A 27950-nucleotide genomic window follows, 5' to 3' on the forward strand; every position below is an offset into this window, starting at 1 on the left:
GCGGTGAAGGGGCTGCCCTCGCCCATGGTCTCGTTCGTCGGGAGCCCCAGGAGCGTCAGCTTCGCGTTAAAGTCCGCCAGGGTCGCCATCGGGAGCGGCGCCGACGATGGCTGGCTGGGCTGGAAGACGATGGCGTCGACGAGAGCTGGAGTTTCGAGGGGGTAAAATTGAGGGAGGAGCAGTCAAATTTACATCTGAGCCGGTCGAGCAGCAAGTTCACAAAAGCTCGAGGCGCCCGAGTGGCTGTGCCGAGACAGTCGCAAAGCCCTCGCGTAGCGGGCGCGGGGCGGCGCCATGGCGGCCACCTACAAGCCGTGCGGTTTGCCGGCGTCCGTCGTAGCCGCGCGCGCGAAATGGGGGCGCCGGGGGCCGGCGGGACGCGGCCGCGCCGCGCGCTCGAGTGGTTTCTCTCCGGAGATCGCGCGGCGGGGCGCGGCGGCGCGCGCGCCGAGGCGGGCGGCGCGGGCGGGCGACTCGGCGCTCCGCGGGCCCCGCACGACAACCGACACCGCAGGTATTTGAACTGCGTGCGGTCGACGCTCAAGGCGGCGCTCTGCTTGAGGAATTTTCCTTCGCAGATCGTCGAGCGACACAACAAACCCGAGGCGCGCCCCCGCGTCCCCCCCCCAGCGGCCGCGGCGACCGCCCGTCGACACACGATTACCCCGCAGGTCGAGGTGCGCGGCTCCAAGGAGCTCCTGCTGAACCCGATCACGATCTCCCGTACCGAGCAGGAGAAGTGCCTCATCGAGGGCTCCGTGAACTCGGTCCGCGTGTCCTTCGCCATCAAGCAGGCCGACGAGATCGAGCGCATCCTCACGCACAAGTTCACGCGCTTCCTCATGCAGCGCTCCGAGCAGTTCGTGATCATGCGTCGGAAGCCCGCGGAGGGCTACAGCATCTCGTTCCTCATCACGCACACGCACCTCGAGAAGATGTGGAAGGGCAAGCTCGTCGACTTCATCATCACCTTCATGGAGGACATCAACAAGGAGATCTCGGCCATGCGCATCGCCCTCAACTCGCGCGCGCGCATCGTCGCGGAGGAGTTCCTCAAGGACTTCGCCTCCTGAGCGCGGAGCGGCGTCGCCGGAGCCGCGCGGTCGTTATTAAGCACGCTTCTGGTTCTTGTTTTGTCGGTAGTTTTGGCGGCTGGAAGAGCGTGTCTAGACGTCCAGGATCGCATGTTGAAGTGCTTGTTGCACTTCTGCGAAAGAGGCGGCAGCCGCGTCGCGCCGTCGAGCGGCGCGCGTCGAGCGCTGCATGCGCACGACATCGCTCTGCGTGCTCGGCATGAGCGCGCAGGTCGGCACGTCTCTCCAGCTGTCGCGCGCCTCGGCTTTCCGCGCCGCCGTGCGCGCCGTGGCGCCCTGCGCGCCGGAGGCCGAAGCGACCGAGGCGCTCAGGTCCATCGCCGGCGGAGACGCCGGCGACCTCGAGGCGGCGGCGGCGGGCGCCGCGCGCGAGCTCCGCGCGCTCGCGCGCCGCGGCGGCAAGCGCGGCTGGCGCGAGCTCGTCGCGGCCGCGGCGCCCGCGGCGCGGTCGCCGGCGGCCGCGGGCGCGGCGGGCGCGGCGCTCGCGCTCTGGCGCGGCGACGGCGACGACGCCGACGCGGCGGGCGACGCGCGGTCCGCGGCGTCTGCGCTCCTCGGGACGGCGGACTTCGGCGCCGCGTCGGCCGCCGGCGCGGAGTGCCTCGAGGCCGTGCTGCGCGCGGACCGCGCCGACCTCAAGATCGCGACGGCGCTCGCGAAATGCTTCGCCGTCGCGGACGCCGTCCCGGCGGCGGACTCTGCCGTCGCGGCCGCGCTCAACCTCGGCGTCGCGGCGCCGCCGGCGCGCGAGGACGCGGGCGGCGCGCTCGCGTTGGCCGCGGCGCTCGGCGCCTGGGGCGGGCCCGGCGGGCCCGCGGCGCTCGTGGACGTCGCCGCGGATCTGGGCCTGTGGGCCGCGGCCGAGGATATCGCGGCGGCGGCGATCGAACGGGGCGAGGGCGGGACGGCGGCCGAGACGTTGGTCGACGCGGCCACGGCGCGGTCGCTGTTCCGCCAGGCCGACGCGTTCGCGACGCGATTCGCGCGCCACTGCGGGCCGGAGCGGCGGGTCGCCGCGCGCTTGGCCCACGGCCGCGCGACGATCACGAAGGTCGTCGCGAAGCGGCAGCTCGCTTTGGTGGAGAAGGTCGTCCGCGGCGTCGACGACGCGTGCGGCGGCGACTCGGAACACGACGCGCGGCGCGACGTCCGCGCGCACGCCATCGCGGCGCTGGCGGCCGGCGGCGAGCGGGCGCTCGCGCGCGACCTGAACGACGCGTGGACGGTCCGCGACGGCGTGGAGACGCCCTTGGGCTTCGACGACTCCGCGGACCTCGCGGCGCTCGACGCCGCCGCGCGGCGCGACGCGTACGTGCAGTGGGACGAGCTGTTTCCATGCGAACCGCCCGAGCCCCTCGCGAGCCCCGGCGCGTTTACGGACGCCGTGGCGTCGCTCGAGGGGTTTGTGGGCTTCGACGTGGAATGGGCCGACGGCCCGGGCGCCGCGCTGCTGCAACTGGCGACGACGGACGTCGCCATCCTCGTCGACGTCGCGGCGCTCTCGGCGACGGCCGCGGGCGCGGACGCGTTGCGGAGCGCCTTCGACGGCGCGCTCCGCGGCCGCCTCGTCGGCTTCGGCGCCGCGCAGGACCTGAGCCGCCTCCGCGCGACGCCGCGGCGCGGCTCCGAGGCGTGGCTTCCCGCGGAGTACCCCGCCGTCGAGCTCCAATCTCTATTGAAGGTTCGCGCGCCGGCGTCGCGGCTCGTGGGGCTCTCGGCCTACGCGGCGGAGTTCCTCGGCAAGCCCCTGGACAAGGCCCTCCAATGCTCGCGCTGGGAGCTCCGGCCCCTGTCCCGCGGGCAGCGGATCTACGCCGCGCTCGACGCCGTCATGGTCGCGATCATCTACGACAAGCTCCGGGCCGAGCGATAACGATTTATGTGTCACGACCTTGCCGCCTCTCTGAGCACCGGCGGCACGGGGTACCCGAGGCACGCGTAGTCGTGCGCGAGCCACCGCCAGATTTTCGCCGGCAGCGCCGGGTCCTCCTCGAGGGACGCGCGGACGGCCCGCTCGCGGTCGGCGCGGTCGGCGAAGCCCTCGACGGCGTTGTACCGCACGGCGTTCGCCGGCGGCAGCGCGACGCGCGCCGCGAGCGCCGCCCACTCCTCGTCGACGCGCTCGAGGTGGACGACGAAGTCGATCTCGCGGGGGAAGAGCTTGATGAAGTAGACCTGGCTCAGCGCGTGGAACCACTCGCGGTCGAGCTCGACGTGCGCGCGGTCGCCGTGCGCGAGCAGCAGGTCCACGAAGCGGCCGAAGGACGACGCGTCGCCGGCCTCGAGCAGTTGGGACCGGTGCGACACGGTCCCGAACGCCGAGACGAGCCGCTGCAGCGGCTCGCGGACGACGGCGAAGGACTTGTTCTCGCATCGCGCGACGCGGCGGACCGCGTAGGGGTACTCGCGCTCGAGCCAGCGGCCCAGGCCGGCCTTGAAGCCCCAGGAGCCCGTCTTCGGGATCTCGACCCAGCGGGACCCGTCGGGCAGCGCAGCGCCGTAGCGGCCCAGGAACTTCGGGGGCTCCGTCGCGCGCGTCCGGTTCGCGACGACGTCCTCGACGCTGCGCAGCGGCGCCAACCGCGGCGCCGACGCGTCGCAGGGCTCGCCCGTGGACGCCTGGTGCACGGGCTCGCGCCGCCGGAGCTGGCGGCGCTGCTCGAAGGGGCCGTAGAAGTTGACGCAGCGAGCGCTGCGCCGCGGGTCGCGCGCGAGGCGCGCGGCCGCCAGCGCGGCCATGCAAACGACGCGTCGCATCAGGACCATCAGGAAGCCGTGATGGGCAGCATCATCGTGCAAGAGCAAGGGTAAACATGATTCTTGACCCTCTCACTTAAAAAGCGATCGGGGCTGCGTGAAAAAATATGGCTCGGCTGCTCGTCGCCTGCGCGACGGCAGCGCTGGCCGCCGCCGCCGTCGGGCTGCCGCGCAGCTCGAACACGCGCTGCAAGCGCTTCATCCTCATCTCGCAGACGCGCAGCGGCACGGGCTACGTCGTGCGCAAGCTCAAGGGCCACCCGTCCCTGCAGTGCGCCAACGAGATCTTAGGCGAGGCGGACGTGCAGCGCGGGCGCGACGTCAAGTTCAGCGCTTTGATGCGGAAGATGAATAGTGTCATGCACGACCTCTGCGCGCGGACCAAGGGCGACCGCGGCGCGCTCGTCGGGTTCAAGTGGATGACGACGCAGGGCCACGCGGAACACCACGGCAAGATCTTGGAGTACCTCCAGCGCCACAGCAAGACGAAGATCTTGTACATGTGGCGGCGCAACGTCGTGCGCCAGATCATCTCCCGCGTGGGCATCCGGTCCAAGGACCCGGGCAACACGCCGCACCCGAAGGTCGGCGAGTTCGTGAACGCGTCGTCCAAAGTGTCGCTGGCCGAGGGGGGCTTGTTATTGCAGCGCGTCAACAAGACGCTGGCGGACCGCGCGACGACGCGGTCCTACTACTCCGGCGTCGACGCGCTGACGGTCTACTACGAGGACCTCATCGAAAGCAGCCCCGCGTACAACGAGAGTTGGGACCGCGTCTTCGATTACCTCGGCGTGCCGCGCGTGGAGCTGCCCCGGGCGGAATTGGTGATGATCCACCAGGACAAGCCCATCCTCGCGCCGGTGGCGAACGCGCCGGGCGTCCACGCGACGCTCGTCGAGGAGTGCGCGACGATGCGCTGGGGCCTCGACCTCGGCGGCGCGTGCGAGGAGCTCGTCGGGGACTGCCCCTGCGACCCCTGCGACGCCTGCAAACCGGACCCGGACGTGCTCGCCACGCCCAAGCACACGCACGCGACGCGCGCCCAGTCGCTCCTCGTCCAGGCCGCGCAACGGAACTACACGGGCGCCAACAACGCGAAGCGGTTCGCGAGCATCCAGCGCCAGATGCGCGACCTCCAGCTCGAGAAGGACCTCGAGCTCGTGCGCCTGCGCGCGCGCGTCGCCGAGCTCGAGGCGCGCCGATAGCATTACCAGTGTTTCTCGGGCCCCCAGCCGACGAGGTCGTAGAACGTCGCGTTGAGCGGCGCGTAGAACGCCCGCAAGTCCGCGAGGAGCGCCGGGTCCTGGTCCTCGTAGTCGCGCGCGTTCTTCGGCGCCGCGTCGTCGATGGGGTGGAAGCGCAGGCCCGCGTGGGCCATGGCCGCGGCGACGGCGGTCCGCGCGCCGTCCGGCGCCGCCATGTCCTCGCAGCGGACGACGAGGAACGGGTCGCGCCCGAACGCGTCGTACCACTCGAGCAGCTGGGCCGCGTAGCAGCCGCGTAAGAGCAGGCTGTGCGCGCCGTGGCCGTTCGGGATGCGCGGCAGGAACGCGCGGAACGCGCCGCGGTCCAACGCGAGCGGCTCCGCGAGGCTCACGGCGCCCGCCGCGCCCGGCGCGCGCCGCAGCACGCGGTGGCGCGCGAGGAGCTCGAGCTCGCCCTGCAGCACCTCCCGCATGGACTTGCCGAGCCACGCGCTGCCCCGGCTCCGGCGCTGCGCGGGCGTCGCGCGCGGGTCCGTGATCATCGCGAAGTGGCTCGCGGCGCGCGCCGCCGGATCGCGGACCATGACGATCATCGGCGGCGCCGCGGCCCTCAGGCGCCGCAGCCGCGGGATGGCCAGGTTCGACTGGAGCAGGTAGCTCGGCGTCGAGTCGAGCGCGACGAGGCTCGGGTGGTCGGCGTGCGCCGCGGCGTCGAAGAAGGCCTCGTGCCAGTGGCGCGACGCCGCGGCGCCGTCGCCGTCGAGGTCGTCGCGCCACCGCCAATCCAGGAAATGCGTCTCGCGGCGCACGCCGCGCGCGACGAGCGGGTGCTGGCTCAGGTACTCGTACATGGACGTCGTGCCCGCCTTCTGCGCGCCGATAATCAAGAAGTGGGGCGCCAAGGGCCCCGTCCCGCGCTCGGACGCGAGACCGATCGACCGCCGCGTCTGCGTGAGCTCGTCGCCGACCCTCAAAGTCACGCAGGGCATGCGCGGCGGCAGCAGCTCCGGCTCCGCTTCGTCGTCGACGTAGTCGAAGATGAGGTGCGTCCGGTAGTGGTCCGCGAGGTTCGCGACGTAGTGCTTCGCCTGGTTGTTGAGCTCGACGACGTCGCCCTCGGCGTAGCGGAACCGCCGGAGCGTCTTCTTCGTGCGGCCGACCTTGAAGACGACGTCGTCCCAGGTCTTGATCGCCACGTGCAACCGGTGCGTCCGCGGCACCCAGTAGCCGCTGTCGTGGTGCGGCGGGATGACCGTGCGCGGCGGCATCGACGCGAGGAGGCACCGGACGACGCGGTCGCGGGGCACGCCGCACGCCGCGAAGATGGGGTCGAGGTGGACGCGCCACTCCGGCCGGTCCCAGAGCGGCAACCGGTAGACGCGGTGCAGGAAGTCGTCGCAGAAGACGAACGCGAGCTTCCGGATGCCCCAGCTGTCGTGGCTCGGCCGGTCGAGCCGCACGTTCTCCGCGGCCGCGTACGCGTCGCCCCAGACGTTCTCGTCGCCGTCGAGCAGGTCCCGGAGGCCCGAGACGTCGACCGTGCCGCGGCTGAAGCAGAAGGGCTCCGCGCCGCCGCTCAGCTCGCGCAGGGGCCGCTGGTCTACGGGGGCCGTCTTGTCCGCGAAGAGGACCTCGCCCGGCGGCGGCGCCGACGCCTCCTCGCGCACCATGGACCAGTCGATGCGGAACTTCTCCAGTTGAGGTTGGCCCCGCCCGTACTCCTCCTCGAGGCGGATGGTTGTAGCCGCCATCGCGTCTCCGACCCCACGAGCAGTCCTCGCCAGATTTTATGTGCCGTCACCTTCCCTTCAACTTTCCGCAGCCGTAAGGCCCGCAGGACGCCCACCGACGCCCCGTTATGACGAGTCGGACTCGCCGCTCTCGCCGTAGGAGTCGTTGTAGTCGACCTCGACGTCGCGCTGGTCGTCGAGGGAGAGGCTGGCGAGGTCGACGCCGTGGCGGTCGTCGGCGTGGTCGAAGTCCGAGAGGTACTCCCGCGCGCACGCGCGGACCGCCGGGTCGCCGTCCTCGCCGAGGCGGCCGACGATGTCGAAGAGGGCCTCCTCGTGGGCGAGGGACCCGCCCGGGAACGGGTGCGGCAGGGGCGAGTGCTTCGCCTCGGCCATGCTGCACTCGACGGCCGGGAACCGTTCTCGCAACGCCTCCACGCGGTCCTGGGAGAAGCAGTAGCCCCAGAACGTCGCGAGGGCGTCGTCGTCGCCGTGGCCGAAGTCGACGTAGCGCAGGCGCGGCAGGCGCTCGAAGCACGCCGCCAGGGGCGCGTCGTAGGGGTAGACGGGCGGGTCCGCTTCGTGGTCGAAGAACTCCGAGGAGAAGCAGTCGGACACGTCGAGGCGCTCGAGGCCCTCCAAGTGAGCGATCGCGCCCAGGGTCGCCGGCGCGATGCGCCCGCGGACGCGCAGGAGCGCGAGCGCGCGCCGCGGGCCCGGGAGCGCGGCGATCGCCGCGACGCACGCGTCCGCGGCGCCGCGCGGCGCGGACCGGCCGTCGTAGTGGAGCTCGGCCAGCGCGCCGCAGCGCGCCACGAGGGCCACGAGCGCCGCCGCGGCCTCGCCCGGCGGCGTCGCCGCGCCGACGGCGAAGCGGAGCGTGGCCGCGGCCTCGACGGCGGCCTCTTCGAGCTCGCGCGCCGCCGCCGCGTCGACGTCGAGGTCCGCGCGGATGTCGTAGGCCTCCGGCGGGTCGCTGTAGTGGACGCGGCCCGCGGCGCGGACCTGGGCGCCGCGCATCTCCGCCGCGACGCGCCTCGCGAAGACGTCTCGCGCGCGCGCGCGCCGCAGCGCCGCCGCGTCGCCGTCGCGCCGCGCCGCGTAGGCCCGCTCGTCCAGGACCTCGACGGACGTCTCCGCGTCGCGGTCCCCGGCCTCGGCGCCGCTGTCCCAGGGCGGCGGGCCCGTCGCCGCCGTCCGCGGCGGAAAGCGGCCGCAGCCGTCGCGGACGTCGCGCGCCTGCTCGACGGCCGCGGCGACGGTCGCGTAGGGGCCGTGCACCGTGACCTGCGACTGGTGCAGCAGCTCCTCGCGCGTCCACCTAGGATGATGTGACCGTTTTTTTTTGGTGGGCGGTCGCCGCGCGGACGCGGGCGGGCGGACGCGCGGCCGAGGTAGGGCCTTGGGTAGACCGTCTCCACGACGACGAGGGCCTCCGCGGGCATCATCTCGCCGCTGCCCGCGGCCTCGATCTCCGCCGCGAGGATCTCGGCCTCGAGCATGGCCGCCATGGTTCGTCGTGTCGCGCGAAGGCGTGGCTACGGCCGTCGGGGCAGCCCCATCGAGCTCTCCGCTCGCTTCACCTACGGCCTGGGGGTTTCAATGCACTTCAACTTTGGTAAATTTACGTCGCCCCCACGAGGCCCGCGACGTCCGCGCGCAGGAGGTGGCGGTTCCAGCCGACCGTGCCGTACTTGACCAGCGCCAGGGGCCGGAAGAGGGACTCGCCGTCGAAGCCGAGGCCCGCGTAGAGGTTCCGCGCGGCGTCGTTGTCGCTGTCGACCTCGAGGCAGACGCAGCCGACGCCCTCGGCGCGCGCGTGCGCCGCGGCCGCGCGGGCGAGCGCCGTGCCCACGCCGCGCCGCCGCGCCGGCTCGGCGACGATGAGGTTGCGCAGGTGCAGCCGCGCCGGGAGCTCCGTGCCGGCCGGCCCGCGGACCTTCACGTCGCACGCGCCGACGATCGATCCGTCGTCCTCGCGGCAGGCGACGAGCGCCGTCTCCTCGCCGCGCGCGTTCGGCCCGCAGAGCAGCTCCGTCAGCGACTTCGCGGTAGACGCGCGCGCCTCCTCGGAGTACTCGTCGGAGTCGAGGGCGTCGACGAGCAGCCTCGTCAGGAAGCGGCCCTGCGCCTTGAGTTTCGTGAGCTCCGAGAAATCCGCCGCGGTGGCGACGCGCGTCGTGAAGGAGAAGGCGCTCGCGGACCGCGCAAGCAGCAAGGCGCCGAGCCAAAAACGACAGCCCATCGCCTGTGGCAGAAGACCTGCACTGAACCGCGCGACGATGAGCGCCTCGCGCGCCGGCTTCCTGCTGTCCCTGGTGGTCCGCGGCGCGCGCGCCCTCTCCCTCGACACCGCTCCACGATCGCTGTCGACCGCGACGCGAACGACGCGAAAATCCGTGCCGGCGCAGGCCCAGGGCCTCTACGAGCCCCTCGACCGGGACCCGGCGGCGGCGCGGCCGAGCGTGCGCGTGCTGGACCTCACGGCGTCGCCCGTGTCCTACGCGGACGGCGCGGCGCTCCAGCACGAGCTGCTGGCCGCCAACATCGCCGGCGGCGGCGACGCGGTCGTGCTCGTCGAGCACGAGGCGGTCTACACGCTCGGCCGCGGCGCGACGCTGGAGCACGTGCTCTTCGACGCCGACGCGCCGGGCGCGCCCGAGCTCGTGCGCGCGGAGCGCGGCGGCGACGTCACGTACCACGGGCCGGGCCAGCTCGTCGCGTACCCGATCCTCGACCTGAAGCGGCATCGGAAGGACTCGCACTGGTACCTCCGCGCGCTCGAGGAGACGGTCGTCCGCACCTGCGCGGCGCTCGGGGCGACCGAGGCCGCGCGCTCCGCGGAGCACACGGGCGTCTGGCTCGCGGGCGCCAAGATCTCCGCCGTGGGCGTCGCGATGCGGAAGTGGGTCACGTACCACGGCATTTCGCTCAACCTCGCGCCGGACCTGTCGCACTACGACGCCATCGTCCCCTGCGGCCTCGACCCGCGGGTCGAGCCCGTCGGCGCCCTCAACGCCCACCTCGGCCGGGACCTGACGCCCGCGGACGTCGCGCCCGTCTTCCTCGACGCGTTCATGGACGTCTTCGACGTCCAGCTCCAGGTCGACGCGGACACGCTCGCGAGCCTCTCGGCGCGGCGGCGGGGGGTGTTGGGGTAAGGTTTGAGGGCTACTGCACTGCTAGCCGACTAAAAACACCACCAGTCTGGGCGTTCGTTCCCGATCGGCCGGCGGTTGAGGATGAGCACCTCCGCGTCCGCGCCAGTTGGCCGGCTGGCAGCGTCCGGAAAGGCGAGGCAATTTGACGTCAAGATGTTGTCACGCAGCGTGACTTCGGCCTTGCCGGGCCAGAGAAATTCAGCCCTGCTTGCCTCTTTGCGGAGATCACCAGTCCAATGTTTGGTCATTCGCAATTTTGTGTAGTCCGTCCGGAAGGTCAGCGCGTGACCAAAATTGGAAGCGATGCTGGTGCGTCGCACTGTCAACTTGACGCTAGGCACATCGTTGACTTCAGGCTTGTAGTGAGGGCGCGGCGGCTCGTCGTTCCGTTTGATTGGGAGGAATCTTTTGGCTGAGACTTCGATGGCCCCCGCGTCGCCCGGCACGTAAAACGGGCACAGTTGCTCGCAATCATCGTAGAGGATGGAACCCGCGCTGCAGCCCGAGATGCAACAGTCCAAAACCACCACGCATTTCGCCTGCGGATCGACTTGGACGGCCGACGATTCGCAGCCGCGGAACGTGCAATTTGTCAGCACGGCCGTTGAGTCCTTGTGCACGCGGATCGCACTGCGCATCCGGAGCTCACACGCGTCGAGCCAGACGCCCGAGCCTTGCTCGGCGTCGATACTGGCGCCCTCATCGCCTCCCTCTCTAGCATCGATGGACAGATTCGCGAGCCGCACGTTCACGCGGCCTCGGAGTGCCAAAAAGATTAACGCTTCCTCACCCAGCACCGTCGCTGGACCGGCTCCGACGATCTGCACGCTTTTCTTGAAAATATATCCGTGGTCACCGTCCGCTGCATCGAACTCGTGCTGGCCGGGCGGCAGCGAGATGCAATCGCCGGACCGCGCCGCTACTATCGCATCGCCGAGCGTATCGTACCGAAGCGCGCCATCCGCGGCTTTCTGCTTCTTCCGCTGGGGCGAGGGCGCGACGACCAACGTGCGCCCCACGGCGTCCGGGTACGTTGGCGCGGCCTCCGCGCCGTCGTCCGCCGTCTCGCGGCTGGATGAAGCCCGCGCCTGCGACGCCTCCCTGAAGGCCTTCTCCGTTTCGAAGTCGATGCGTTCGCCGAGATCAGTCAATTGATGTTTCAACATGTACGTGTCTCGCTGAAATTCCTTCGTCCGTGCCAAGAGTTTGTCGCGCGTTTGCGTCAGCTCGCGCCGCTTCTTCACGAGCACGGCGATCGTCCGACCAAAGCCGCGGTCGTCGCGCACGTCCCGCGCCTCGTCGGCGAGGGCGACGCAGTTGCACTGCTCCGCGCATTCGAGGATCTCGCCGGCGTTGTCGCTCGTGAGCAGGGAGCAGAGCGTCTTCTCGCAGGCCGCGCGCAGTTCCTCGAAGTCGAGGCGGTTCGCGAGGTGCAGCAGCGCCATCGCGTTCTCGCCCGTGATTTGGTCCGCGTCCTTCGCGAAGGCGAACGCGATCGCGAACTCCACGTGCTCCGCGTCCGCCCAGCTAAGATCCAGCTCGCCGTCGGCGCCCTCTTTGAATCGATCCGGCCGCAGCGCCGCGAGTAAAACCGGCGACATGGCGCCGAGCGTCAGCGCGTGAGCGTGCACTTTTTTCCCACCGTTGCAGGTGATCACGGTATCAGTGGGCAGCGCGCCGCTCGTCTGAAGTCGCCGCAGCGCGTCGAGGAACACCATTTTGTGTTCAAATTGGTCGGCTATGGGCAGCCCATGCTGTTCAATTGAGGCATCTTTGCCTTATTGAACATTGAGAGCATGGCGCTGCCCATCCTGCGGACCCAGCCATGACGATGTCGGCCGCAGCGAGGAAGCGACAGCAGGGCCGCATCGGCCGCGAGCCGGGCGCGTCGGTCATCGCCAAGGGCGGCTTCATCAGCGCGAGGTCGATCAAGGGCGAATACCGTTGCGACAAAGAGTCTTTGGTCCTCCTCGGCGGCAAGGACGGCAAGTACGAGCTTCGGTTGGGTGGGAAACTGTCGTCGTCGGGCACCTACTACTGCGAGCACAACGAGCACATCGACCTCGAGGTGTTGCTCGAGCCGGACGGCGGCGCGCGGCGGACCGCCGTCGTGAATCTCAGGCACAAGCAGTTCACGTGGGCCGAAAGAAGCGCGTCGGCCGCGACGCCAACCGCAGAGACCACACCAACAGCAACCGCCGAGGCGACGTGGACGCGGTACGTCGCGGAGAGCGGGCACGCGTACCTCTACTGCGCGGCGACGGGCGAGTCGCGCTGGGACGAGCCGCCCGCGTAGGATAGAGGTTTAGCCGCCTCTACTCAGGCGGCGTCGGTCCCCGTGGGGCTCGCCTCCGCGGCGAAGACGGCAAGGCAGGCCTTGAAGGCCTCGGCCTGGACGGGCCCGTTCTGGACCTCCTCGCCGTCGATGCCCGCGCGGGACGTGTCGCCCGCGGCGGGCGTGAGGCGGAAGGCGGCGCACTTGACGACGTAGAAGGAGGGCTTGTGGACGTGGTCCGCGCTGTCGAGCTTGAGGAAGCCGTCGAGCAGGTCCAGCTTCGTGCCGCAGCCGCCCTTGCCCTTGGTGTAGACGAGCGAGATCGCGCCGTCGTCGAGCTGCGCGTCGGGCGCGATGGGCGTCGTCTCGTCGACGTGCGTCGTGTTGCAGGCCATGAGGAGGTGGAAGGTCTCGTCGTCGTCCTCCTTGGCCCAGCCCTCGGGCAGCGGCGCGTCGAGCGGCGGGAGCCGCGACGGCGCGAAGAGCGACGGCGCCTCGCGCGTCAGCTCCGGCGCCGCGGGCAGGTAGGCGAGCGTGCCCTTGTAGTCGCGCAGGCACGCGATGCGGTAGAGCGCCGCGAGCGTGAAGCGCAGGGGGCCGAGCCACCGCATGTTCTCGGAACCCAGATCGATGTCCGCGACGAGCCCCCACTCGAGCGCGAGGAAGCTGTAGAACGGCGGCTTGCCGCCGCCGAGGTCGTAGCGCGCGAGGTCCAGCGCCCGCGTGCTGCCGCGGCAGACGTTGAAGGCGACGTCGACGGCCGAGCCGATCGCGTCGCCGCCCGCGTGCGCGACGGACGCGTGGCACGCGTTGCCGCTGCCGCCCGGCGCGTGGGCGACGCGGATGGCCCGGAGCTTCGCCGCCGGGTCCTCCGTCGTCGCACAGCCGTCGACCAAACCCCGCACGACCTCGCTCATCGTGCCGTCGCCGCCGACGACGACGACGCCGGCGACGCCGGGCGCCGCCGCGGCGCCGAGCGCCTTGCACCGCTCGTAGCCCTCGCCCTGCGACTTTGTCACCAACACCTCGGCGGCCACGCCCGCCGCGGCGAGCACGGGCGCGACGTCGCGCTCGTAGACCTTGGCGGCCGCGCCCGTGCCGCCGACGGGATTCACGATGACCAGGACCTTGTCCGGCCGCGCGGGGTAGCGCGCCGCGACGGCTTTGTTCACGCCCGCGGCGGCGGCCTCGCACTCGTCGCCGACCTTGACGCGCTTCGTCGCGAGGCGCCGCGCGCCGCCGCCGCGGGAGAAGAGGCCGGGCTTCGGGCGGCCGCAGCAGCGCACCTCGACGTACGGCGGCGCCGCCTTCGCGCCGAGGACGTCCGCGAGCTCGAAGGTCGTCGAGGCGAGCGAGAGCGAGACGCCGTCGCTCGCCATGCAGCTCAGGAGCGGCGTGTCGTCGACCATGAGCTAGCGGCAGCAGCTCGCGATCATAAGTAGCACGGAGAGCCCTGCAACAAAATCTTTTAATGGTGCTTCCGTGTGGTTGCAGTTATCCGATTACGATGAGTCGATGAGGCGCCTGGTCGCGCTGCCCCTGGCCCTGGCCGCGGGCCTCTTCGCCGCGCTGTCGCTCGTGAGAAGAACGCGACCACTCGCGCAAATCTCTCTAGCAACGACGAGCGCACACGTGCTCTACGTCTCGCCCGACGGCGCCGACGGCCCGTCGCGGGGCCAGAGCCGGGACGCGCCGCTCAAAAGCGTCACCTACGCGCGCGACCTGCTGCGGAGTCGCACGCCCGGCGCGAGCGCGACCGTCGTGCTCCTGCGGGGCACGCACTACCTCGCGCCCGGGGAGCCCCTGTCGCTCGGGCCCGAGGACTCGAACACGCGCTTCGTCGGCGAAGGCGCGACGCTCAGCGCCGGGCGGTCCATCCCCGCGGCCTGCTTCGAGCGCGAGGGTACGAGCGACATCTGGGCCTGCAAGCTCGACGACGCGGGCGGCGGCGCGCCGCGCGTCGCGAGACTCGACGCGAGGACGTCGCTCCCCGCGCGCGCGCCGAACGAGGCCAAGGGCCGGCCCTACGAGTCCGGCTGGCTCTACGTGGACCAGGTCCTCGTCTCCGGCGGCGACTTCGCCGTCTTCACGGTGGACACGGCCGCGCCGGAGACGCCCGCCTTCTTGGAGGACGACGAGTGGGCGGGCGGCCGCGCGACGATGTTTCCGCGCGACTCCTGGCACAGCTACCAGGGCCTCATCCGCAACGCCGACGGCGCCTCCTACACGCAGAGCTCGAGGCAGCGCGTGCTCAACATGACCTGCCCCGTCGCGGGCGCGTGCGACGCCGACGACACGGAGGTCAAGGCGGGCTGCCGCTTCTACGTCTACGCGACGCCCGACGGCCTGAGCGAGGGCGAGTGGTACCTGGACGAGGCGCGGCGCACGCTGCGCGTCTGGCCGCCGCGCGCCTCCGCCACCTTCGACGTCGAGGTCGTGCTCCCGACGGCGGGCGCCGTCGTCGAGGTCTCGGGCGCGGACTTCGCCGAGGGCTCCCCCGCGACGCCCGCGACGTCCATCGTGTTGGAGTCGATAACCTTCGCCGACGCCTCCTACTGGCGCCACGGCTTCCAGAACGGCTTCTCCCAGCGGCCCGACGCGCTCGGCTTCCCGGACGACGCCGCGGTGCGCATCTCCGGCGGCCGGGACGTCGCGGTCAGGAACTGCACGTTCCGCGAGCTCGGCGGCGGCGGCGTCGCCGTGGGCAACGGCAGCGCGGGCGTGGCCATCGCCGGCAACGTCTTCGAGCGCCTGGGCCAGAGCGCGGTCATCTTCGTCGGCAACGCGACGTCGCAGGCGACGGACTCGGAGATTTTAGACAACCGGATGACGGACATCGGCACGATCCACGGCTCCGCCGGCGGCGTCGTGCTGAGCAGCGCGTCGCGCATCCGCGTCGCGCGCAACGACATCAGCAAGATCGCGCGCTGGGGCGTCCACGTGCGCCACTTCGCGCCGGAAACCGTCGGCGGGCCGTCGCTCGCGAACGTCGTCGAGCACAACCGCGTCGTCGAGACGGGCGAGACGACGGCGGCGCTCGGCGCCATCTCGACGACGGGCGTCTGGCACAACGCGGGGCTGACGAACTCCGTGATCCGCTACAACTGCGTCCGCGACACGATTGGCTTCGACAAGGGCAACGCGCGGCCAGACGAGACCTTCGGCATTTATTTGGACAACGAGGCCTCGGGCTACGACGTCCACCACAACGTGATCCGCAACACGCAGGACGGCGGCTTCATGGTCCACTACGGCCACAACAACACGGTCTGGAACAACGTCTTCGCGAACGCGTCGCTCTCGGGCTACGACACGACGGGCGGCGGCGTCTGGGCCGACGGCGACGCGGCCTACAACACGACGGGGAACACGTTCTGGCGCAACGTCCTCGTGGTCTACAACAACTCGGGCGAGATGCCGCCGCGGCTTCTGAAGGGCGAGATGTACGCGCCGTACTACTCGACCATCGACGACAACGTCTACTTCTCGCCGGACCTGGACCTCGCGGCCTGGAACTCGAGCGAGCTCACGCCCCTGGGCACCTGGGCCCAGTGGACGGCCGCGGGCTACGACGCGCGGTCCAAAGTCGCGGACCCCATGTTCCGCGACGTCGCGGAGGGCGACTTCTGCCTCCTGCCGGACTCGCCGGCCTTCGACCTCGGCTTCGACCCGATACCCTTCTCCGTCTGCCAGTGCTAACACAGCTTTGGGGGGGTTTCGCCGCCTTACCCGTCGCCGTCCTCGCCGTCGGACGCGCAGTGGGGCCGCGCGGGCGTCCGCGAGCTGAGCGCGCGCAGCCCCCGGGACTCGCTCCCCGCGGACCGCGCGCGCGCGCGGGACGCCGTCGGCGACGAGTCCGTGTACCATTTCACACCAAAGTCCTGCGCCACGACGTTGAGCTTCTCCCAGGCGCATCGCCGCGCCCAGCGGAGCCACTCGCACGAGCAGTCGCGCGCGACGACGGCCGTGCGGCCGCAGGCGTGGCACTCGAGCACGAGCGCGGGCTCGTCGTCGGCCGTGGGCATGAGCGCGCCGCGGCGGCCGTAGCAGGCCCGGCACGTCTTGAGCCGCAGGAGCTCCGCGGCCGCCGCGGCCGCCGCGCGCCGCGCGGCCTCGAGGCGGTCGCGCGACAGCGGCCGCGCGCGCTCGTCGTGGACGTGCAGCCGGCCGTCGCCCTCGCCCCGGAGGACGCGCACGCCCAGCGACCGGAGCCGGCACTTGAGCAGCTTCCGCCAGGCCGTCGGCGTCGCGTGCGCCGCGCGGCAGACGTCGAGCGACACCGTCGCGGTGCCGCGGTCCGTCGCGCGGAACTTGATCGACACCTCGCGCGCGTTCGCGTCGCGGCAGCGCGCGCCGAGCGACGCGTAGGCGCGCGAGTCCGCGTCGACGCGCCAGAGCCGCCAGGCGGCGTGTTTGAGCAGAGCCGTTTCGTCGTCGAGCTTCGAGACGAGCGTGAGTCGTGCGAGCGCGCCCATGGGGAGGTAGGGTGCTATGACAGAGCAGAGCCAGGGCGAGAGGTCCATATTTTCTAACTGGGAGCTGTCCAGACACGCGGACACGCTGGAACCTCCAACTGTGACAATGGTGGCGCGGCTGTGGGCCACTGTGGCAAAGTTGAATTCAGCGAGCGCATCAGCGTCAGCTCGTCTTCCGCGCCGCTCGCGCTCTTCGGCGTCCACCGCTGCTGCCTTCTCGTCGCCGCGCCGCTCGCGCTCTTCGTCGGCGTCCACCGCTGCCTTCTCGTCGCGACATGGTGCTCAAAAACCTCCTCGTCCTCGTCGCGAGCGCCGCCGCGCTCGAGAAGCACCACCACCACCACCCCGTGACCTGCGACGTCGCCGTCGTCGGCGGCGGCCCCGGCGGCACCTACCTCAGCGCCCGCCTCGCGCTCGACAGCCCAACAACACCCAAGGTCTGCATGTTCGAGCGCGGGACGCGCGTCGGCGGGCGCATCCACAGCCTCCGCGGCCAGGGCCCCGCCAAGGACCTCGTCGTCGAGGCCGGCGCGTACCGCTTCGTGCTCAACCGGACGTGCGCGGACATCGAGGGCTGGTCCTGGTGCCTGTCGACGCCGCTGACGCGCGGCATCGTCGAGGATTATTTGGAGTTAAACTGGACGCGCTACAACCCCGACGCGACGGCCTGGGACCACGAGCTCGCGAAGATCACGGACGCGGACGGCGCCGACGCCGGTTTTTTAACGTTCGTCGAGGACCTGCTCGCGCGCGCAGAGAGCTCCGGCCGCTTCGAGGTCTACTTCGGCCACGAGGTGACGTCGCTGGCCAAGGTCGACGGCGGCTACGCTCTCAACTTCGCCGACGGGTCGACGGCGCTCGCGAAGCAGGTCGCTCTAAACCTGCCGCAGACGCCGCTCCTCCGGGTTTTGGCGAAGAGCGCCATCGCCGAGACCGCCGCGGACGTGCCCGACGTCGTCCACACCATGCTCGCCTTTCCCTTGCTGAAGCTCTACGTCCACTACGACGACGCCTGGTGGCGCAACATCCTGGGCCTCACGAGCGGCCCGTTCAACAACTCGGACGCGTGGAGCTGGAAGGACGACCCGTCTCCCATGGCCCAGGACGACTGCCTCGCGGCGCGCCAGCTGCCCTTCGTGCTCCAGGGCTCCTACCACGACGGCGACGTGCGCTGCGACGCCGACGGCGCCCGCTGCCGCGGCTTCATCCAGGCCGCGTACATGGGCGACGTCCAGGCCGTGCGCCTCTACCAGCAGTTCCACTTCGCAGAGAACGGCGACTCCGTGGCCCACCTCGACGCCGCCAACCCGCACGACGACAAGCTCCTGCGCCAGGTCCACGAGGCGCTCGTGGCGTACCACGCGCCCATGATGGACGAGGCCGCGCTCGAAAAGGTCCGGGGCCTGTCGCCGAACATGGGCGTGCTCTCGATCTGGGACCAGACGGCCGCGGGATTTGGAGCGGCCTGCCACATGCCCAAGGCCCTCGCCAAGGACGGCGCGGGCGTCGCGCCGGAGAAGATCCCGTCCACGGCCATGCGCCCCTTCGGGCCGACCGAGGACATCTTCCTCGCGAACGAGGCCTACGGCACGGTGGAGTGCTTCGCCGAGGGGTCCCTCGTCATGGCGGAGAACGTCGCCGCGGCGCTCGGCGTGCCGCCGCCGACGTGGATCGACCCGGCCATCTACGACCATGACATCCGCTTCAACGCGTCCGTCGCGCACCCGTCCGGCCGCGCCAAGGGCGCGTCGCACCCGCGCGGCGACCTCGCCTTCATCGAGGCCCTCGCCAAGTAGAAGGGCGCCTTCGTTTAACTGTATGCTAGAACCCATCCAAAGAGCAGGAGGGATGGCGCCGCGGACGCGGCGCCGGACGTGTCGTCGCCGCCGGACGTGTCGCCGGATGTGTCGTAGCCGCCGGATGTGTCGTCGTCGCCGCCGCCGCCCTCGACGGACTGCGCCGGGCCGGACAACGACGCGCAGCTCAGCACCCAGTCGCCGTACACGGCACACGCGAGCACCGCGCCGTAGGCCGCCGTCGCCGCGACCGTCGCCCGGACGTCGCAGTCGTAGGCGTCGCACACGGGGTCGCAGACGGACGTACATTCCGCCGCCGCCTCGATCGTAAACTGCTCGCCGTCGGCCGCCGCGTACCCGGTCTCCGGCGTCGTTTCGACGGTGGCGTCGCCGACGGTGCCCGCGCCGATGCCGTGGAGGCCACCGACATCGAACTCTACGTACAACCAGTCGTCGTCGCCGAGGTCGAGCGCGTTGGCGACGGCGAGATCCATCTTGTCCGCGCGGACGTCCCCGAAGGACTCGCCGGAGCACGAGGTCGCCGTCCGGCGCGCTCGCCACGAGGAAGACGAGCTCCGGGTGCCAGGCGTACGTCGTCGCGTTGCCTTCGCCGCGCGCGCAGTAGTAGTTCGTGTCGCCGTAGCGGTCGTCGGCGCGCCACGCGGCGCTGCGATTGAAAGACCACGACAACGGCGCAGCCCCGGCGATAATTAAAGTCGTCGCCTCGTCGGTCAGATCGCACGACGCCTCGTACGACAAACCGACGGAAACGTCGACGGCGTAGGGCGCCGCGTTGAAGAAGCCGACCGTGCCGTTCGCGTAGAGCGGCGGGAGCGCGTCGCACTTGGACGGACATCCGCCCAAAGCGTCGGCCGGCCAGGGCGCACCGTCGTAGCGGCAGCCGCCACAGTGGCGGCAGAAGTTGGACGAGCTGTACTCGCGGCAGTAGCCATTGATGTCATTCAAGCCATCGCAGTCCGCGTGGGAGGTGCAGGAGTTCGATGGACAGATGCGCGCTGCTGTTATGAGCGCTAGGAGCAAGAAATGCTTTGCCATCGAAGCTGCCCGCTTTTTCTTGCCGCTCAACTTCCCTGATCTTTCCTCTCGGAGGGGCTGCCGCTGATGGGCTAGCGCATCTCGCGACCATGCGCAGCCCACACGCGTTGCTCGCTGCAGCGCTGTGGTTTGCAACCGCGTCCACTGAACCGCCGTCGTCGCACGCGGTGCTGCGCAGCCTGGCGCTGGCCGAGTTCCGGCGGACGCATCCCGGCGAGCGCCCGGCCAAGATCGAAGCGAAAGCGCACGCGCCGTCGGACGCGGCCACCGACGTCCTCGCCGACCTCGGCCGCGAGGCCGTCGCGTCGGCGCTCGTCGCCGCGCGCGGCGCCGTGCGGCGCGTCACGTGCGCCTGCCACGCGCGGGGACCCGACGGCCGGCCTCTCGACGTCTCCGGCGCGTTCGACGTCGACGAGGCCAACGCGACGACGCCCGTCGTCTTCTCCGCGTCCTACCTGCTCCCGACGCGCAGCGAGGTCGCCCTCTTCGCGAACGACGGCGGCGGCGTCCTCGCGCGGACGCGGCGCGACGGCGTCGCGGAGACGTTCGCCGTCGGCCCGGACGGCGCGGCGCCGCCGCCCGCGGACGCGGACGCCGCCGTCGCCGAGGGCGTCGTTGATGTGACCGTCGTCACACGCGTCCTCGACGCCTGCGCCGCGGCGATGGTCGAGGCGAGCGCGACGCTCGACGGCGACGCGGACGCGCTGGACTACGAAACCGACGGCGCCCAAATCTGGCGCGGCGCGCTCGACGGCGACGCGCTGTCGGCCCTGCGCTTCGCCCGCGAGTCGACGTCGCGCGACGCCGTGGTCTGTTCGCTGTGGCCGAGCGTCTGGCCCGCGCCGCGGCCCTGCGCCTACGGCATGGGCGAGCTCGACGAGGCTCTCGCGGACGCGGGCCTGTCCGCGCTCGCGGCGACGCTGCTTCCGCACCGCGGCGCGGGCGACGCCGTGTCGCTCGTCGCCGTCTACGTCGACGCGCCCGGCAACGCGACGCAGCCCTGGGGCTACGACTTCGCGGCGGATCTGGCCGTCGAGTACGTCGTCGCGCCGCTCGCCGACGGCGCCGCGTGGGACCTCCGGCCCGGGTCCCACGCCCGAGCGCACGGCGCCGCGCCGCGCTTCCCACGGACCGACGCGTCGGCGACGGCGGGGGCGCCGCCGCCGGGCGCGACCGTCGCCGCGGACGCGCGCGTCGGCGACGTCCTCGCGCTCAAGCCGGCGCTCTGGCACCGGCGCCGCGGCAACGGCCGGTCCACGTCCCAGCCCGCCGTTGTCGCCGTCTTCGCGCCGAGCCACCACCTCCGGGACGGCGCCGACGGGCCGAAGCCCGCGACGGAGTCGCTCCACGAGGCCAAGTTGCGGGCGCTCCTCGCGGCGCCGTCCGACGACGCGTATTCGCGACGGCTCGCCCGCGAGGCGGCGCCCGTCGCCGTCTTCCGCGGCGTCGACGAGTCGCCCTTCCGGCGCGTCGACGCCCAGTGCGACCTCGGCGCCGCGCTCGAGGGCGCGCTGCCCGCGGCCGCGGCCGCGGACGACTCCGCGATCGGCGGGCCCTTCGTCTGCCCGAACGCGACGACGACGGTGGACGCGCTGCTCGCGGCGACGCGCCTCGCGGCGTTTCGCGGCGCGTCCGCGGCCCTCGGCGCCGCCACGAGCGGCGAGCGCGTCGTCGAGCTCGGCGGCGGCAGCGGCCAGCTCGCGTTCTCGACCGCGCGCGAGACGCGCGACTACTTTTTCGTCGACGCGCCCGTGGCCGCGGCGCTCAAGTGCGCGGCGCTCGAGGCGGCCTGGCGCCGCGACGCCCCGGCGACGCGCGTGCCCTTTGAGTGCGCGAGCGTCGAGGCCTTTGCGCGGCGGCCGGACCCGTTCTGGGGCCACGACGCGCGCGAGCGGCGGCGCTTCGTCGCGACGGGCGGCGGCGGCGCGACGGCGGACCAGCGGCGCGCCGTCGCGGCGCGCGTCGCCCACTTCGACGCCTTCTGGCTCCTCGGCGACGGCTTCGGCGACGGTTTCCGGGCCGCCGCGGAGGCGCGCGACTGCGCCGCGCCGCCGCCGGCCGGCGCGCCGCCGGCCGACGTCGCCGCGGCCGTCGTCTGCCCGTCGGGCCGCTACGGCTCCACGGCCATGGCCTGGCAGGCCGGCCGCGTCGCCAACGCCTTCGGCGAGCGCTACGTCGTCGGCGAGCGGCGGCCGCATCGCGCCGTCGCCGCGGCGCTCGTGCCCTGCCTCGCGAACGCGCGCGGCGACGCCGTCGAGATCCTGGCCGACGACCCCCTCTGGCGCGACTTCACGGCCGAGGCCGCGCTCCAGCGCTTCGTCGCGTCGCCGCCCTTTCGAGCCGCGTCGTCGGGCGAGACCGCGGCGACCGTGGCGGCGCGCCACGTCGCCGCGTGCCAGCGCTGGGACGCGTTGTGCGTGTCGCAGAACGTGTCGACGCACGCGCCCTGCCGCGGCGTCCTCAGCGGCCTGGGCGCGCCGGGCGAGGTCGCCTGCGTCCTCCACGCGGTCGCGCGCGGCCGGAGCGGCGCGTTCTCGAGGAGTACGGCGCTCGCGTCCTGCGCGGGCGACCTCCTCGCCGCGCCCAAGCCCCACGCCCGCCCGCGGCCGCCGCAACCAAACGAGGCCCTCGTCAAGCGCCTCTACGAGCTCGACGCGGTCCTGGGCAACCCGCGGCGGCTCTGCCACCTCGGGGCGCGCGTCCTGTCGCCCGCGTCCTACTGGCTCGCGGCGACGCGGCCCCACCTGGAGATCGTCATCCTCGCCGTGCCCGGCGAGTCGTCGACGCGCGAGGAGCTGCTCGTGCTCGAGCGCCTCGCGCACCTGCTCCCGCACCGCTTCCTCAAGGCGGTGACGCTCAACGCGGAGGCCGCGCTCGCGGCGCCGAGCCTCGACGCGCTCCGCGGCACCTGCGACGTCTTCTACGCCGACCTCTGGAAGCTGCGGTCGCTCAATGAAACGGACTACGCCGCCATGGCGACGTTCCTGCGGCACCGCCAGCGCTCGCGGCTCGTCGTGCCCGGCGTCTTCGACGGGCCGGTCCCCTGGCCGCACCAGTCGCCGGGCGGCCGCTTCTACCTCTCCGACTCCCGGTCCAAGCCGCCCGAACAGCCGACGATCCGCCACTTCAAATGCGTCGACTTCGCCGCGAGCGACGCGGCCGGCGACCCCGTCATGGCGCTCGGCGCGTGCGAGCGATCCGTCGGCCCGAACTGGGTCGGCTTCGGCGGCTTTCGACGACTAGACGTGCCGGACGTCGCAGCGCCGCCGCGGCGCGACACGCGGCGGAACATCTCGACACCCCCCGCGGCGGACGCGGACGCGGTCTTCGCCGCCGCGGGCAACGACGCCGGCTACTGCGACTACGCGCTCGTCGCGTGCGCGGCGCCCGGCGACGGCCGCCGCGCGCGCGAGGCGCTCGCCGTCATCGCCTCCGCCGTGCTCGCGGCGCCGCCGGGGCCGCCCCAAATCTGCAAGCTCCGCTTCCACGTGCTCTGCAACCAGGCCGCCGCGGAGCACTTCGCCGCGGGCGTGCCGGCCGTCGTCGACCTCGCCCAAAAACGGTTCGGCAGCTACAACCATCTCGTCGTCACGCTCAGCGTCCTGTGGCCGTGACGATTTTCGAGAGATTTGGACCGGGAAAACGATGAAAAATCGTCACCGTCATGCTTGGTAGGTCACGCTCGACTTCTACGAGTGGACGCGCAAATTCCCCGCGCCCGAGAGGTTCGTCGCCCTCTTCAAGCCCTGCGCCGTCGTGAAGCTCTTTCTGCCGTCGCTCCTCGCGAAGAACGACACGGCCGGCTTGGGCGCCGCGGTCTACGTCGACACGGACGTGCTCTTCCTCGACGACCCGCAGCGCGTCTGGGTCGACGCCGTCGGCGCGCTCGCCGCGTCCGGCGCCGTCGCGGCCGCCGCCGCGGAGCACGGCGACCTCGAGGCGGGCTGCTCGTCGACGGACCACTTCTACGACCACGAGGAACGCGAGACGCCGCGGGCCTTCGCCGACGACGGCGCGAACACGGGCGTCGTCGCGCTGAATTTCACGCGCGCGCGGGCCGTCGGCTACGAGGCGCGCCTCGTCGAGGCGCTCCTGGACCTCGACCGGTCGGGCGGCGAGCGCGCGCTCTCCCTCGGCGACCAGTCCGTCTTCAACGTCGCCGCGGGCAACGCGTCGCTGGACGTCGCGCGGCTGCCCTGCGAATTCAATTATCGCACGGACCACTGCGCCCACGACGCCTTCGACTGCGGCCGGTGCGGCTCCGTGCCGCGGCTCCTCCACGCGCCGCGGTCCGCGGCGCACGCGGACTCGGCGCACCACGTGCCCGCCTTCGGCGTGTTCTACGGCTTCCTCCAGGACGTCCTGCGGGGGGACGGCGCCGCCCACGCGACGGCCGCGCGCGGCCTCCGCGCGGTCCTCGCGGACGACGGCCGCGTCGCGCGCGCGCGGTGCCGCGGCGTCGCCCGGGCCGTCGCGGCCGCGCTCGCGGCCCACGCGCCGACGCCGGACGCCGCGGCGGCCCTCGCCGCGATCTAGGCTAGACGACTAGCATCTCGTCGGTGCCGAAGAACTCGACCCAGATCGTCAGGCCCGACGACGGCATCTGCGCGACGACGACCTGCTCCTTGCCGTGGAGCACGGGTTTGACGTCGATGTCGAACTCCTCCGTGCCGTCGTTGTCGTTGCCCGCGCTCACGTGCAGCGGCGGCGCGTCGCCCTGCAGGACGTAGTTCTTCACCGCGACGAAACCCGTGGACCGCCCAAAGTCCTCGCGGAGGACCGTGCCCTCGACTTTTTTGTCGACGGTCAGCGTGAGCTCGATGCGCCAGTTGGGGAAGTCCTTGAGCACCTCCTCGTCGGCGCGCACGCGCAGGTGGCCGTGCAGCCCTCCGGGCCTCGACACGGACATGAGCGGGGGCTGCTGCGCAGCGGCGGACGCGTCGCGGATGCGCTGCGCCGCCATGGCCGGCGACGGCGCGCGGCGGACTCGTGGCAGCAATGAGTGCGGCGATGCGTGTCTTCCAGCACTTCCGCAACTGAACCAGGCGCGCACTGCCGTCGACGACGGGCAGCTGCTGCGATCGCGTTTTTTTCAGTGCTGGAAATCCTTCAGCTTCAGCTCAGCGGTCACATCAGCACCGGCCTGATTAGAATGACGATGATGATGATGGGCTGCCCCGACGCGGCCTAGCCGTCGCGATGGACGCCCTGCCGGAGATGGCGTCGCCGCTGGGCCAGATGATAGTCCTCGGCCTCGTCTTTTTCCTCATCTTCGCGTCCTACTACATGGAGCAGGGCTTCGCGTCGGACCTCTTCGGCGCGACGCTGGCCTCGGACACGCTCGTGGCGCTCTACGCGGCCTTCACCGTGGGCTGCTTCTTCGCGCCCTGCGTCGTCAACTTCTACGGCGCCAAGCCGTCGCTCGTCGCCGGCGCCGCGGGCTACGCGTCCCTGTCGGTCGCGGCGTTCGCGTACGCGGCGTCGGGCGACGCGGCCTGGGCGTCGGGCGTCGTCGTCGCCGCCGGCGCGCTCAACGGCGTCGCGGCGGCGCTCCTCTGGACGGCCCAGGGCCAGATCTACCTCGCCATCGCCGCCGCGGACGACCGCGCGGACGCCGGCCGCCTCTTCTCCGTCTTCTGGTGCCTCTTCAACGCGTCCGCGGTCGCCGGCGGCCTCGTGACCTTCGCCTACTTCTCCACGAGCTCGAGCGGCGGCGACGCGCCGCTCTACGCGCTCTTCACGCTCTTCATCGTCCTCGGCGCGTCCGCGGCGACGCTCCTCGCGCCGCCGCCGAAGGGCGAGGAGCCGCTGCTGGGCGACAAGGACGACGCGGCGGCGGACCATGTCCCGAAGCCCGCCTTCTGCGCCGCGGCGCTCGTGGAGGCGCGGGCGACGCTCGCGCTCTTCACGACGCGCCGCGCGCTCACGCTCGCGCCGCTCTTCTGGTACACGGGCTTCGCCGCGCCCTACCAATTGGACGGCTTCGTGGACCGCTTCTTCCGGGAGCGCGTCGCGGGCCTCGAGCTGGCTTGTTTCTATTCCATGGAGATGGTCGGCGCCGTGCTCGCGGGGCGGCTCCTCGACGACGTTTCGCGGTCGCCGCGCGCGAACGCGAAACGGGTGTTGGCGATCTTCGCCGCGGCCGCGGCCGGGGCCTACGGCGTCGCCGCCTGGCTCGAGGCCCTCGCGGCGGAGCGGGCCGACGACGACCCCGTCGCCGTGGGCTTCGACGCGTCCGCGGCGTGCTGGCTCGCGACGACGGCCGTCGCGGCGCTCTGGGGCTTCGCGGACGCGACGATCCAGACCTACTGCTACTGGGCGCTCGGCGCGCTCTACGGCGCCGAGGCGGACCTCGCGCGGAGCGTCGCCTTCTACAAGTTCGTCCAGTCCGCGGGCTACTGCGGCGGCTTCGCGCTGTTGCCGTCGTCGCGCTGCGCCTACGAGGCCCAGCTCGGCCTCGGCGCCGGCGCGGGCGCCCTCGGCGTATGCCTCGCGCTCCTCGAGCTCCCCGGCGACGTGCGCTAAGACGTGCGCGGCTAGTCGGTTCTTTCCAGGGGCGAGCGGTTACTACACGGCGAGGATGGGGTTCGCGGAGTAGGACCGCCGCCGCTTCCGGCCGAAGCGGACCCAGGCGAAGAGGCCGACGGCGGAAGCGGACCCAGGCGAAGCCCATCGGCGGGGCTTCGGCAGGCTGATCTTCCGCCGCCGCGGCGTCGCCGTGACGGCGAAGGACGGCCGCGACGCGCCCGCGCCCAGGCCCGGCGGCGGCGGCGACGACGGCGGCGGCGGCGGCGGCGGCCGGTCGTCGCCGTCGGACGCGTCGTCGAGGTCGCCGGGCACGACGCCGCCCGCGCGCCGCACCTCCTCGCGGAGCGCCGCGTTCGCCCGCTGGAGCCGCGTGCGGTCGGCCTGGACGGACGTCACGAGCGCGCGCCAGTCGTCGCGCTCCTCGACGTGCCACTTCGTCGAGTTCTCCAGCTTCAGCTGGTCCACGTGCGCCCAGCAGAGCTGGAGCTCGTCGGCCGCCGCCTCGAGCTCGCCGCGGAGCGACGCGCTCTCGGCCTCGGCCTTGCGCAGGCGGAGCACGAGCGCGGCCTCTTTCTCCGCGTGCTCCAATTTGACCTTCGTGAGGTGCGTCTGGAGCATGGCGACGGCGGACATGACTTCTGCGTGCGTTTGCGGCGCGGCGCGCGACGGTCCCGACGGCGATGCGTTCGCGGCGCGGCGCGATGCGACGCTGGCGTCGACGGCGCGACGCGTCGACGAGGCGGCCGCGTCGACCCCCGCGAATCTGCGCGCTGCAGGCGCGCGAGGGCGGTGCGGCGTCGTCGACGTTTGGAGGACCCAGGGCCAACGTTCAGGAAAGTACGACTTCAGCAGCGCAGCTTCGGCTGGGCTCTTGAAAGGCTGCCCACTCATCTTGCCCACTCGAACTGCCGGCCCCCACCCGAGCGGGCCCGCCGCACCCCACTCGAACTGCCAAATGGCCGCCCACCTCGCCCGACCCCACGCGGACTCGCACGAGGGGTCGCTGTCGAGCTTCGGCGAGGACGACCAGGACGACGACGAGGCGCAGAACGCCTGCTTCTGCTTCGGGGGCCCCATCCTCAATTCGAGCTGGTGCACGGCGTCGCCCCTCGTGGCCGTGGACTCGCCGCCGCCGTCGCCGGCGAAGGCGGCGCCGCCGGGCCGGTCCCGGGGCGCCCTGCGCATCCTCGTCGTCGGCTCGTCGTCCGAGAAGCAGCGCGTCATCGACGCGCTCCGCGCGGGCGGGTCGCACGCGTCGCGCGCGAGTCGCGCGACGTCCGTCGGGAGCCGCTTCGCGCCCGTGAAGCGCGCGTCCCTCGGCGGCAACAAGTCCATGCTCATCTTCAACGACGTGCCGTCGCGGGACCTCGACCGGCCCCGCTGCAACTCGGACTTCGAGGCCTACCTGCAGCGCGCGAGCTGCGCGCTCATCGTCGTCGACGCGGGCGACGAGCGGTGGCCCCGGGACGCGAAGCGCTGGGTCGAGCGGCTCGCGGACAGCGCGCGCGTGCCCGTGGCCCTGCTCGTGGACCTCGTCAACTTCCCGCCCGCCGCCGGCGCGACGAGCGTGCCGGACGCGCGGCGGACCGTCGAGGCGCAGGCCGCGGCCCTCGGCGCCGCGAGCGAGCTGCCCTTCGTCGGGTGGTACGTGGCCTCCGACGACATCACCGTCGACGAGACGGCGGACTGCGTCACGGCCGTCGTGGACCACCTCGACGGGCCCGCGGACAACCTCGGGCGGGGCTCGCCGGCCAAGGTCGCGGGCGACTTCCTCTCGCCCGCGCGCCTGAGCCAGAAGGGCCCGCGGCCCTCGCCGGGCACCTTCGCCGAGTCCGTCCGCGCGTCCATCTCGCCGAGCTCGCCCTTCTAAATT

The 27950-nt window shown here is 72.1% G+C and overlaps 7 protein-coding genes across 7 annotated transcripts; 4 read left to right on the plus strand and 3 right to left on the minus strand.

Annotated features, from left to right (window-relative positions):
- Positions 1–250: 250 nt before the first annotated feature.
- AURANDRAFT_60025 (hypothetical protein) lies at positions 251–1127 on the plus strand (the record flags this gene model as incomplete). Its single annotated transcript, XM_009037423.1, has 3 exons — positions 251–314; positions 515–605; positions 672–1127. 3 exons carry the CDS (start codon positions 295–297, stop codon positions 1071–1073), a joined length of 513 nt encoding a protein of 170 aa, XP_009035671.1.
- A 3931-nt stretch (positions 1128–5058) lies between these two features.
- On the minus strand, positions 5059–8297 carry AURANDRAFT_63322 (hypothetical protein; the record flags this gene model as incomplete). Its single annotated transcript, XM_009037459.1, has 3 exons — positions 5059–6832; positions 6920–8107; positions 8170–8297. The coding sequence occupies 3 exons, from the start codon at positions 8295–8297 to the stop codon at positions 5059–5061; spliced, it is 3090 nt and encodes a 1029-aa protein (XP_009035707.1).
- Positions 8298–9068: 771 nt separating this feature from the next.
- BPL1 (hypothetical protein) lies at positions 9069–9947 on the plus strand (the record flags this gene model as incomplete). The annotated part of the gene is made up of 1 exon (XM_009037424.1): positions 9069–9947. One exon carries the CDS (start codon positions 9069–9071, stop codon positions 9945–9947), a length of 879 nt encoding a protein of 292 aa, XP_009035672.1.
- Positions 9948–10733: 786 nt separating this feature from the next.
- On the minus strand, positions 10734–11548 carry AURANDRAFT_63324 (hypothetical protein; the record flags this gene model as incomplete). The annotated part of the gene is made up of 2 exons (XM_009037458.1): positions 10734–10768; positions 10804–11548. The coding sequence occupies 2 exons, from the start codon at positions 11546–11548 to the stop codon at positions 10734–10736; spliced, it is 780 nt and encodes a 259-aa protein (XP_009035706.1).
- Positions 11549–12266: 718 nt separating this feature from the next.
- AURANDRAFT_63325 (hypothetical protein) lies at positions 12267–13631 on the minus strand (the record flags this gene model as incomplete). The annotated part of the gene is made up of 1 exon (XM_009037457.1): positions 12267–13631. One exon carries the CDS (start codon positions 13629–13631, stop codon positions 12267–12269), a length of 1365 nt encoding a protein of 454 aa, XP_009035705.1.
- Positions 13632–13737: 106 nt separating this feature from the next.
- AURANDRAFT_71396 (hypothetical protein) lies at positions 13738–18524 on the plus strand (the record flags this gene model as incomplete). Its single annotated transcript, XM_009037425.1, has 3 exons — positions 13738–15906; positions 16132–16188; positions 17135–18524. 3 exons carry the CDS (start codon positions 13738–13740, stop codon positions 18491–18493), a joined length of 3585 nt encoding a protein of 1194 aa, XP_009035673.1.
- A 1114-nt stretch (positions 18525–19638) lies between these two features.
- On the plus strand, positions 19639–27947 carry AURANDRAFT_63327 (hypothetical protein; the record flags this gene model as incomplete). The annotated part of the gene is made up of 4 exons (XM_009037426.1): positions 19639–23148; positions 23225–23962; positions 24701–26065; positions 27075–27947. 4 exons carry the CDS (start codon positions 19639–19641, stop codon positions 27945–27947), a joined length of 6486 nt encoding a protein of 2161 aa, XP_009035674.1.
- Between the last annotated feature and the right edge of the window lie 3 nt (positions 27948–27950).

The sequence above is a fragment of the Aureococcus anophagefferens genome (genome assembly GCF_000186865.1).
Source record: "Aureococcus anophagefferens unplaced genomic scaffold AURANscaffold_6, whole genome shotgun sequence".
NCBI classification, from domain to species: Eukaryota; class Pelagophyceae; order Pelagomonadales; family Pelagomonadaceae; genus Aureococcus; species Aureococcus anophagefferens.